We start from the raw sequence: 12,744 nt of genomic DNA on the forward strand, positions 1-12,744 counted from the left end.
TACAGGCGAGGAACTAATAAAGCCGACGCGCATTTACGTTAAGAGCGTCCTGCCCGCGTTGCAGAGGGACGTTGTTAAGGCGGTCGCACACATCACCGGCGGAGGGCTGCTGGAGAACATCCCGCGTGTCATTCCCGAGAGCGTGCGCGCCCGCCTTAACGCGCACTGGTGGAACGTGCATCCCGTACGTATACTCATAGTACACGCAGAGCAGACTCTATGAAAACCGTTTTTTACATGCTTTTTATTAGCTTCACCTGTTTGTTTGAAACCGACTCCTTTCGGAATTGATTTTGACCCTTTTTGAAATTTGCAGATATATCGATGACCGATGACAATACACTAATTTGATAAGATTATTCAATCTTTTTATTTGCAAAATATGATTTTCTTAAATTTTTATCTGTAGTCGATAAGGTAGGAATTATGTTAATTTTAATTTCCAATCATTATTTTTATCCAATTTCTCTAACATTAACGAATTTGACGTTGAAAGGGTGATTGAAATAAAAATAATAGTTTCAAATAACTAAAAAACCACGCTTTTATAAATAAACTAAACTTAAAGGTATAAATAAGTTTGGTTTTTATAACGCATCAAAAAGTGCCGTCTATGTGCCTGCCTATTTGAATAACAAAATATTTTCACTATTTGACATTAGTCCAAACCTGTCCAATAATAGAGGGCAGTGTACGACAGTTAGTACTTGGCCGATTTATCATATTGTTTGTATTCGCATCGCAGGTATTCGCGTGGATCGCAGACGCGGGCGCCGTTAAGGACGATGAAATGTTGCGGACCTTCAACTGCGGTATCGGCATGGTGCTCATTGTATCGCCGGAGAACCAAGCTGAGGTAAGAAATTTAAATGGTATTAATGAAACTCTAATCATAGACATATATATACTAAAAATGTTATATATTTTTTTATTATATCTACTTATTATATGCAAAAGGCATATAATTTATGTTAATGTCTGTATAGGAAAGTTTGTTTGAACTTGATTGGTACTATCAATTAAATTCACTGACGGCCGCCTGGCGCATTGGGCATCGACCCTGCTTTCTGAGTCCAAGGCCGTGGGTTCGATTCCCACAGCTGGAAAATGTTTGTGTGATGAACATAAATGTTTTTCAGTGACTGGGTGTTTATCTGTTTATTATAAGTACATATTTATGTATATTATTCATAAAAATATTCATCACTCATGTTAGTAACCATAACACAAGCTACGCTTACTTTGGGGCTAGATGGCGATGTGTGTATTGTCGTAGTATATTTATTTTATTTTTATATTTAATTAAAGCTATATAACATCGCGACCGTCACCAATGGCTTCTCAACGGAATCTCTCAAAAATATCCTTGGCACGGGGATATAATGTAACATAGGCAGTGTGCGCCCGCAGGTGATGAACATAACGCGCTCGCACGGCGCGATGGTGATCGGCTCGGTGCAGGCGCGGCCGGCGGGTGGCGCGCGCGTTGTCGTGGACAACTTCGCGTCCGCCGTCGACTTCACGCGTCGCATGCCGTTGCTCGCAATGAAACGGGTACGCATTTAACACGATCACTAAATTTTTTGAAGCTATACTTCCTTTGGCGCTTTAGGAACAAATGATGAGAGTAAATTTTTACGATGCGCCGTCACGCGTCACAAAAAACCGACATCCTGAAGTTAGCTATAAGGTTTGACAGTGTACACTTTCAATTGTCAAAGTCTGCGTGCTCATTCTGGTGATTTAATAGATTCAATTGTACAAAAATCTCAAATTTAAACGCTGAGTGAAACTTAGATGTCCGATAATGAGTCTTAGTATTCCAAATTTAATTATGTAGAATTCTTTTTTGTCATGTTTAACTAAATAATGCGTTATAATAAAACTTGTTAGTGTCGTTTTTTCTACAAACATACGGCGAAAGATAAAATTTAAGATTTGATGATTTTTATCCTGTTTCGCCAAAGAAGTATAGCTTTAAAAGTGTGTACATTAGTACACAAACTTTTTTTTTAGTTTTTTTTTTTTTTATAAATGTGTGCAAGTGCTTGACTGCAAACTGATGGGGCGAGCTTGCCTAGAAGACGCCTATTCACTCTTGATTTGGAGGTACCCAGATTATAGGTATCGGGGAAGACGGAAAATGGGAGAGCATTCTCCGTCTTTGCGTTGCGGATCAGACAGGAAGAAGACAAACGCTTCGTACGTGTTGATGGTATTTCAACAACGTAACGATTCAAGATTCTTCGGTGCCTCGCAGTTCGATGACGGGATCTTATCTCCTTTAGTGGCCGGTACTTTAAGCCCGTTTTCACTAAACACGAACAAGGCAATGTCTAAGTAAGAACCGCCTATCAAATATGCCCGTGATCAGTAATAACGACCGACAAAGACGTGCCGCTAAGCGATTTAGTGTTCCGGTGCGATGTCGCGTAGAAACCGATTAGGGGTATGACTACCATACAGGGAGTATGGTCGATATCATGTTACACTGCATCATCACTTACCACCAGGTAAGATTGCAGTCAAGTGCTAACTTGTAAAGGAATTAAAAAAAAAAACGAACAAGGTAATGTCTTAATAAGTAACGCCTAATGTAAGAATACCAGGCATACGTAAACTGTTTAGCCATCCATAGCCAGCCATTAGTTTTTTTTTTTTTTTTTTTATAAAAGTGTTTATAGCATCTTTCGAAGAGATTTCATAGTAATGTAAATTAGTAATAAAGACAATTTAAACAACCTAAATACTCAGTTATGTCTACATTATATTGTTTGATTTTAATCCAAAATGTTTGTAAAACAAAGAGTATCTTTTGTGTTATGCATGCTGAGTTAGACTTTAAGTGGAGTGTACAACATTATAAAACATTTGTTAAATGTGTCCATATATAAATAAATAAATAAATTTTAATAACACATTCAATATTTGTATGGAAGTATGAACTAAAGTTAAACCTCACCATGTCTTATTCTACAGGTAGCAGTTCTAGCATCTGGTAGCGGAAGCAATCTACAAGCACTAATAGATACGACTCGCGACTCGTCGCAGTGTATGTGCGCGGAAATAACCCTTGTGATCAGTAACAAGAAAGACGCTTTCGCTTTGAAGAGGGCGGAAAAAGCTGGGATACCAACGTTGGTAAGTTTAAATGAACATACAGTTCCTCCGCTCAAATATTTTACATTATTTTAGAAACTGTGTTAAAAACGAATTGTATCTATAATTATAATAAAACTGTAACTGGAAGATTTCTGTACATTTAATATATTTTGAAAATTTCGAACAGGGGTTGCTTTACAATCGATACTGAGTACAAAACAGATTTTTATTGAATTTTTGTCTTTCTGTATGTCCGGGCATCACTTGAAAACTACTGAACGGATTTAAATAAAATTTGGTATAGTGGTAGCTGATAATCATTGTAGGATACTTTTTATAGAGATACACAATAACTTTCCTTCGGGAAATGCCTACGCGCCTCGATCTCGGCATGCAGACAGTCGCGACTGTGCTGCAGTGACAGAATTCAGAGACTACAAATTCTCAACTGGCCCGTGATTGAACCTGGGACCTCCCATATTGCTCACCGCTGCGCCAGGATTTATGATTCAATTCTTGATTTAACAATAAAATCTTTCGCAGGTTTTTGAAATTTGAATTGATATTTTGAATTTGTTTCCAGGTATACAGTCATAAGGACTACGCCACAAGAGAGGAGTTTGACAGCGCGATATCCTCAGCCTTAGAGGCGCATAAGATTGACGTCGTGTGTCTCGCGGGCTACATGAGAATCCTCTCCGCTGAGTTTGTGCGGAAGTGAGTGCCGATTTATATTACATTTCATTTTATCTAAGCTTTTAAATATCACTTGTGTTACAGTAATTTTATAAAGTGGGTAAATAATTAAACATTTGATTACTAACCAATGTTCATGACATGGAATCGGTGGGTATTTTGATATAAATACGACACCATTATCGATACACTCCAGTCCTACATGGATTCGAACGATGCAAAGATACCTGCCGGTTGGAAATGTTAGAAGTTATATAGGATACTTTTTATCCCGACATTAAGCTCGGTTCCTTTGGGAGAGGGGATGAGTGTTTGACGATTTTACACCATAACTCCGACAAATTATAACGGATTTAATTAATTATTTTTGTACTATAGAGTTTATAATGTGTTTAATTTTGCCCAAACTATGGTTGGAGATAGAGGACAGAACTTCTCAGCGGACAGCGGCAAACGTCTCATTTAAGGCTTAGCGATACTGAATACTTTAAATTTTTTTAGATCTATAACTAAATTAAATGCCACATCGAAAAACAAAATCAAAAACCGACGAAGTCGCGGGCAATAGCTAGTATATATATATTACAACGCGTTTAGTCTGTTATTTTACATAGTGTTATAATGTAACACTATGTAAAATAACAGACTAAAGGCGTTGTTAAGTTACGTCTATTGATTTACGCAGCGTCATATTTCGTTCGCTCGGCTAATTTACTTAAGCGTTATACTGCGTTAATCTATTTTTGCATTGCGAGTGTTACATTTCGTTAGGTCTGCTAATTAACAAAGCGTTAAATTTCATTTAGTCTGTTAATTCACATAGCGTTTAATTGCATTTCCTCTGTTAATTTACAAAGCGTTAAATCGCATTTCGTCTGTTAATTTATATAGCGTTAAAACGCATTTCGTCTATTAATTGAATAGCGTTAAATCGCATTTTCTTTTAATTTACATAGCGTTAAATCGCATTTCGTCTGTTAATTTACATAGCGTTAAATCGCATTTCGTCTATTAATTGAATAGCGTTAAATCGCATTTTCTTTTAATTTACATAGCGTTAAATCGCATTTCGTCTGTTAATTTACATAGCGTTAAATCGCATTTCGTCTGTGAATTAAATAGCGTTAAACAGCATTTCGTCTGTTAATTTGGCCAAATTAGGAATTTTTACCTGAATCTATTGAAATATTTGTGGCCCATACTAAACCTTGTTTTTATATATAGTTATATAAATAAATAAATAAACCTAGCGTTAAATTGCATCTGTTAATTTACATAAAAAGAAAGAAGTAATTAAAGCAATTGTTTATTTGTGCACATAATTGCTTACTTAGGTATGCAATAATATAATTAACCTGGGTCCTGATATCGGAGTCGTAGACACACGTACACATTACGTTACATCGCGTTTCCTCTATTTACATAGCGTAACAATTTTGCACGTTAATGTATCAGCAAAATATGTTGGAACTTTATATCCTAAACACCAATGATCTTACCTATATTTAGCAAAATAATTTCATATAACTTTTTGCATACACACATTTTCACCCAGGTATGCTTGTCATGTTGTACATGGTGTGTGGTCCACAGGTGGAAGGGTCGGCTGATCAACATCCACCCGTCGTTGCTGCCGCGCCACCCGGGCCTGCACGCCCAGCGGCAGTGCCTGGCGGCCGGAGACCGGGAGTCCGGCTGCACCGTGCACTTCGTCGACGTGAGTTAGCGAAATGCGCCTTACTTCTCTTATTCACATGGCACAGAGTTATGAACATAGTCAAAGTCAAAGTCAAATATTTTTTATAATTTAATTATTTTTATAATTTTTGACGGCCGAGTGGCGCAGTGGGCAGCGACCCTGCTTTCTGAGTCCAAGGCCGTGGGTTCGATTCCCACAACTGGAGAGTGTTTGTGTGAACATGAATGTTTTTCAGTGTCTGGGTGTTTATCTGTATATTATAAGTATTTATGTGTATTATATTCATAAAAAAATAATTATCAGCTATCTCAGTACCCATAACACAAGCTACGCTTACTTTGGGGCTAGATGGCGATGTGTGTGTTGTCGTAGTATATTATTTATTTATTAAATATTTCTTCATTCAAATAGGCACATAGATGGCCCTTTTGATGCGTACATTACATGTAAAATATGACATAGGAGTGAGTTGATGGCGATAAATAAATTCGTCAACTTATAACTAAAGCTACGGGTTCCAAACGCGCCCTGGTCTAAAAAGAAGCCCACAACAAACTTAGCCGGTTGTTATTTTTTCGATATTACCATTGTCATTTAAAAACAATTAAAGTAATGACTATTAAGAAGAAGAACTATTAAGAAGTAAGAACTGTATCATACATACAGAAGCCAGCAGTGTACACGACTAATGTAATAAATTGAAGCATCAAAAACCACTCCACTTTAGATTGGTTTCTCGAACAAACGAAGTTTATTGCAACATTCCGTCGGTGTAAAGTGACATGAGACCAGCCCAGGACGTTTTTACTGTTCGGACACAATGCACTGGATACAATAACGGCTGAATGAGGATTCCGTACGTTCTTAAACGCCTTCCCGAGTACCGTGTTAATCCACCCCACGTAATTTATGGACGCCCCCTTACGATAGGGATGGTTTCAGTGGACTCCACGTGCCACATGGCGGAAACCTCGGAAATTATTTATTATTACTTTTTCCTAAGCAATTGTAACTAATGTTATCATATATGTATAACTAAGTTGTAGAAACTTCATTGGTTTATCTATCTATATACATGAAAGAGAAAGTGTGTGGGTATGTTCCGTATAGACTCCGAAACGGCTGGACCGATTTCAATGAAACTTTCAGGGAATCTCCGGATTGCCCTGGCGAGTAATCCTGTAAAGTTTGGTGATGATCGGAGCACTCTTATTTTAGAACTGTCAAACTGTCAAATACAGCTTTTATTTGCTATGATGATATTCTATTGTTGGGTGTACATGAAAGAAGAAGAGAATGAATACGGAGAGAAAAAAACATGATTTAATATATTATGAGACTTAAATTAAAAATTTAATGATGCGAGTTTATTGTTTAAATAAAATAAAGCAAAATCTAGCCCGGCGAGGCAGGCTGGGTACGCTAGTGCGATATAAAAAAACGGCATTACTTTTATGTGTAATAGTACTGTTTGTTTCCCTTGAAAAGCTAATAAATTAAATATAATTAAATTATGTGTCCCAGGAGGGCATGGACACGGGCCCGATAATCACCCAAGAGCGGGTTCCCGTACTCAATGACGACACCGAGGAGTCTCTCAGCGAGCGCATCCTCCAAGCCGAGCACCGCGCCTACCCGCGCGCGCTGCGGAACGTGGCCACGGGCCGCGTGCGCCTCAACTCGCTCGGGAACATCATGTGGCATTCCTAGACCTCACCGTTACCGCTTGCTATACTACCATTACGTCCGTTTGCACTTACGACAGACAAGGCCATGCCTAAATAACAAACGCCTAATCGAAGGAGATTCCTAGGCATACATTTAGCCCACACCAATCGATTTTCAAGGCAACTCATATAACCTAACTTGTCTATGGTTCTTGCCACAAGCTGTGGTATTTTGTGTTCTCATTATCATGGTTTTAATGTTTAAGTAAAAATGAATTTATATTTTTTTCATCTGTCATGTGTCAGAACATAACTTTAGACGGCGCTTACGTCGTTAGACATAACATATAGAGATCGTGAAACGTTTTATTTTCCTAGGAATCACCTAGGCATCCGATTTAGTGAAATCGGCTATTAAATACCTTCGTTTATTCAACGTTCAGCTCTAATTAACGATTCATTGTCAACGAGTCGACATCGAGTGCACATCGCCATCTATTTCGTTCACACGAATGAGACCGGTCTGGTCCACCGACCCACACTGGGCCTGTGTGGTGGCCCACGGCCTGAACCCTTCTCTTTGTGGGAGGAGACCCGTGCCCTGTAGTGAGTCGGTAATGGGTTGAAATGGTTATATTGGATAGAAGCAGGCGTTACTTTGCGGAAATCCATAATATATTATGAAAATTAAGCTTAATTTGCTATACTCCGCGAACAGCAGCAGAAACTGTATGGTATAATTTATAATTACTTCAATCCGTATACTCCACACCAAACAGATCCTCGGCAATGTACCCTCTACGCACGTTTCGCTCCGAAACCGGAGTATCCTCCGTCCGGAGATGTGGAGTTTTCAGTGAGTAATTGTTATGACAAATTGTTAAGTAATTATAAATTACACCATACAGATTCTGCTGCTGTTCGCGGAGTATAGCAAATTAAGCTTAATTTTCATAATATATGAAATGGTTATGAGACTCTCCCTCTACCTAGTGTGTCAACAAATAGTTTCTAATTTAAGATACATCTAGGAATTATTGAATTTAAACCGAAATAAATTTTAATTCTTATAGATGGCCCCCGACCGGTCGTTAACCAGCCCATGCAGTCATAAAAAACGACATGGCGCTCTCATGCCGTCATACAGAATTTTAACAGAAAAGAGAAACAATACAGGTGACAATTATTGTCACCATTTAAACCGCTTGCCACACTCCAGTTATGCCACCTGTGTAGAGCGACTCGCTTGATGTCGACTGTCCACCTATTGCGAGATGTACCAATAATGCGTTGCTATTATTAATTTTGCACACAAACATCACAACGTACAATTCATGTGCTGCTGATTTATATAAAAAAAATACGCGTTTTTATACTTCCTTTAATTCCTATACATACTGACTATTGTGTATATTAGAATTTATATGTTCCTTAATATTTGCATTTAATCTGTTAAAACTCGACAACCTCAAGCTATTTAAATATCTTGTATATCACGTTGACCCGTTGTTGCGTGAAAGAAAGACAAACCAATACGAACTTCTGCATTTATAATATTTAATATTTTAATATTAGTTTATATAATAAATGCCACTTTCTATTTGTCTGTCGTTGCGGCCAGTAAAAATCCGATCTAAAAGAAAGGAAAAATTCTTATACCGCGACGTGTGTAATAAGTTAATGGCTTAATTCGAGTCTTCCACATCAGTGCCTTCAGAAGTTGCCTTTTACATGAATATTTTAGCTCAAAAATGTAACAAATTATCTCGATTAAGCAGATCTATTTTCTATTTTTTAATGTTATACAAACATTGTTTTTAGAAATATTTTTCATGTTGAAATTGTTTTATACCTATATAAGGAATATTTTACAGACATAAGTGTAATGTAATGTTAAATAAAATAAATAAATTTAATTCTGCTGTTTTCATTTTTAATATTGCAACTTTTACAACAAGTAAATAATTACTACAATTATCTATAAATAGCATATCACAGACATCTTACCTATAACTAACTGGTATAAATTTTAAGATAACTATAAAAAAAAGTAATAAATAGGTAAAAAAAAACATACTCCAAAAAAGAAGGATAATATAACTCATATAAAATTTCGATGACAGTTGCAATGAGACTAATTTGATTATAACATGTTTGTTGCAAGTTCAAACACCACACTTATTTTCCTTTGGTTACCTGACTACTAAGGAAAATTATGCAAAGGGTAAAAGACTATGACTTTTCGGATTTCTCTTCTAATTGTTACTTTACGTCAGAACCGAAAACCGTACTTACGTAAATTGCGTCAACGGAAACGGGACTCTCCCGAAGAATCGCCTTTGTTCCGCGTTATTCAGTATTTCTTTATGTTGGAGATAATTGAAAATGTTGTCATAATTGATTTCCTAATAAGTGGCACACTATTAGCAAAGGCTAACTGCCAACTTTATTTTTCGTTTTCCCTCCAACTAATAACTCCCCTAAAGCCTTGAAAAACTCTCCCATTAGATCATGACTGTTGTCCACTAAAACATTCTGCTCGTATTTCTTTTCTACTTGCTTTTCCACAGAATGTTTACCATTTATTAGAATTTCATTACATATTTTATCAAACTCCACATGGAACTTTTGTTTATATATAAATGGCACTATTAAGTTGTAGGTATTTATTTTCATGTTCAAAGATTCTGCTAGTTGTTTGTTACTTTCGTATATTTTTAGCCACTTTGTATAGTCGGTTTTGTTTAGGGGGTGCGGCCCTAGATACATTCTCTCTTTGTAGATTTCTTCCTTGAGTTGTTCAATGTCTTCATCTATTTCTTTGCACATTGTTATCCATTCTGGTGTGAAGCCATTGTTTATTAATACCTGCAAAGTTAAGTTCGCTTTAGCTACTTAAAATCTTCATAATGAATTAAAAAATAAAATAATTATGACACATTTTGTTACAGCATAAAAACTTATTATAATGTGTTTTTTATTTAAGTATAAATAAACAGAATAATCCTACTAATATTATAAATGTGAAAACATCCACTCATGTTTGTTACTCAATGCAAAAATGGCTGAGCGGATTTGGATGAAATTTGGCATGTAACCTTTGACATGGAAAAGAACATAGGCTACGTTATATCCCGATTCCTTAAGTAGTTCCAGAGTTGTTTTCGAGCTAAGCTGTGGGCAGACAGCTTTGAAATTTCATATGACAATGACATGTACTTTCCATACCAATCTCTCGAATTTTTTTTTTTCCTGTGGTTGCATTAAAAATTGTTAACAAGCAAAGCTTTAGACCCAATTCTGTAAGTAGTACTGTAGTATCTTAATAATATTTTCTTTTCTGTCCTTTTATTTGCCATGGTTTTGCACTAGCTCAATGTTAGATTAAAACATAAGCCATAAAAGCTGTTTCAAAAAACCTGGCCACATATTAGTTCATACTTGTTGGTGTTTGTAGTTTTATTTTCACCAGGTATCTTACCTCATTTATTTTATGAGTAGTAAAATCAACATAGGGATTAGTATTCTGATCCTTCAAAGGTTTTCCTTGGCCGCTTAAATTCTCAAATTCACCTTTCGACATTGACTCTTGTATCAAATCTTCTACTAATCTCTCCAAGCCATATTTGGTCTTGATGTCATGCTTTACTGATTCCTTCTTCATGAGGGTTTTGTCTGAAGCTATGGCTTTAGAGATCCGGTGGTTTAAAACATTTGTGGCGGCTTTTTGTGCTCTTGCTTGAGTGTACTGCTGGAGCCTTTGGGAAGGTGTTCCGTAGCCTACCCCTTCAAAGCTTAGGTACTGGCGGTGCTGAGGTGCAGTGTGCTGAAAAATAAAATGACTACCATTATATTGGGGGGCATGATAGCCCAGTGGGTATGTCTTTAACTTCATTTTGAAGAGGCTGAGTTTTGATCCCAGCATGCACCTTTAACTTATGTGTGTTTTAAGCAATTTAAATATCACTTGCTTTAACGGTGAAGGAAAACATTGTGCGGAAACATGCTTGCATGCTTTAGAGTTCTAAATAATGTTCTCAAAGGTGTATGGTGTCCACCAATCTGCATTGGACCAGAATCACAGATAGGGTACAACAATGCTGCACTCTTCTGCACTGTGCAAAATCTGTTTCTCCATGAGGCAGCAGAGTTGACTCACTGTATACGCCTAACACATTCTATTACAAAATGTTAACCTTACTATGCTCTAACTAATAAAACTGTAATAAACCAAATTACCATCACTTAATCCCAAAATGATAGTAAAACATTAACTCACCCTAATATCAAACACAATCTTATCAACTTCATCCAAGTTTTGAGAGCCTGTGTTATGTATAGAGAGAGTCCTGAAAGCGTTCTCTGTGGCTACAAACTTATCTATATCTGCATCTGGTGAAGAAGAATCAGGGTGATACTTCTTTGCAAGCTCTAGGAAAGCACTCTTAACAACATCCTGACTTGAGTTTGGTGGTATATTTAATATTTTGTAGCTTTCCTGCATAGAAAAGAATATTTACAAATATTGATCAATTATAATTCAATAGAGGCATTTAGTACAGAGAGAGATAATAAGAAGCAGGCTATCATCTCTACACACTGGACTATAGGACTAGTTATGATCTAGATGATATGCTTTACAAAAATTCTTGTTTGTTACTTAAAGACCTTGAATGTCAATTTAATATAGTCTAAGATTATCCTTCTATTTATCATGGTTAGAATAGGTAGCTAGGAACTCTTCTCACCAATAATAAAGTACAGGCCAATGTATTGTAATTATCAACCTTAAGAACGTCTTGAGATACAAAATCGATTTAACCACTGACCCATATTAAACTATGCATACTTAAGTGTAATACAGGTCAGTGTTTTAACAAATTCAGTGTATTAAACACTCGCTTTTTATCGCAGGAAAGACTGAGAAGACGTCGAAAAAGTTTTTTCGGCTATGTAGAAAGATAACTTTACGAAACTAGGTCCATGTAACTGGAAACCGAAATTTTATGCGCACGAAACCACTGATAACCGCTATTTAATTTCAGTATTTAATACCGCGAGAACTCACCTCAATCTGTTTTTGTTGTGATTTGGTATATACTGATCTATTTAGTCTTGGAAAAGGCTCAAAACATACGAGCCTGGACAGCAGTATTGTGTACGGCTTATTGAAATTCATTTTGTTTAGTTTTAACTGATCATTGTTAGTTACGTAAATAAGATTAGCTAGGCACCAGCATGATAGAACTTAGCTTAGAGATTATAACACTCACTAATGGACTAGGTTAAATAGAACGTTCTAATTATTCGAAACTAGATAATTTGTTTATTTTTATTTCGATTTTTGTTTTTATTTTCGAAGTGTAAAAATATGACAAATTGACTTATTGACAACCAGAATTTGTAAAGACTACATACCTATTATGCCATAGATCTTTATTCACATTACAAATCTTTGTAAATAAAGATCTATGGCACTGTACCGTACATTATAAGTTGATGATTTTTTTTATTTAGAAATCTCAAATCAGTGTTGTAAAGTATAAGGGGGGGTTTTAACATAATTATTTAATATATCAT

The 12,744-nt window shown here is 36.3% G+C and overlaps 2 protein-coding genes across 2 annotated transcripts in view; one reads left to right on the top strand and one right to left on the bottom strand.

The window, feature by feature from the left end:
• Window positions 1–7,821, top strand: part of LOC120628616 (trifunctional purine biosynthetic protein adenosine-3) — a 40,841-nt gene extending 33,020 nt beyond the window's left edge. Inside the window, exons 18-24 of the mRNA XM_039897078.1 lie at window positions 6–184; window positions 746–856; window positions 1,411–1,554; window positions 2,980–3,141; window positions 3,686–3,819; window positions 5,392–5,515; window positions 7,022–7,821. Of these exons, the coding sequence (XP_039753012.1) occupies window positions 6–184; window positions 746–856; window positions 1,411–1,554; window positions 2,980–3,141; window positions 3,686–3,819; window positions 5,392–5,515; window positions 7,022–7,207 (1,040 nt within the window). The 3' untranslated portion in view covers window positions 7,208–7,821. The remainder of the gene's footprint in view (window positions 1–5; window positions 185–745; window positions 857–1,410; window positions 1,555–2,979; window positions 3,142–3,685; window positions 3,820–5,391; window positions 5,516–7,021) is intronic.
• A 1,260-nt stretch (window positions 7,822–9,081) lies between these two features.
• LOC120628843 (dnaJ homolog subfamily C member 28) lies at window positions 9,082–12,543 on the bottom strand. Its single transcript, XM_039897480.1, has 4 exons — window positions 12,233–12,543; window positions 11,444–11,662; window positions 10,646–10,990; window positions 9,082–10,032 (listed from the first exon to the last, which is right to left on the bottom strand). Exons 1-4 carry the CDS (start codon window positions 12,341–12,343, stop codon window positions 9,598–9,600), a joined length of 1,110 nt encoding a protein of 369 aa, XP_039753414.1. The 5' UTR covers window positions 12,344–12,543; the 3' UTR covers window positions 9,082–9,597.
• Between the last annotated feature and the right edge of the window lie 201 nt (window positions 12,544–12,744).

Source organism: Pararge aegeria, chromosome 13 (assembly GCF_905163445.1).
Source record: "Pararge aegeria chromosome 13, ilParAegt1.1, whole genome shotgun sequence".
Classification (NCBI taxonomy): Eukaryota; Metazoa; Arthropoda; class Insecta; order Lepidoptera; family Nymphalidae; genus Pararge; species Pararge aegeria.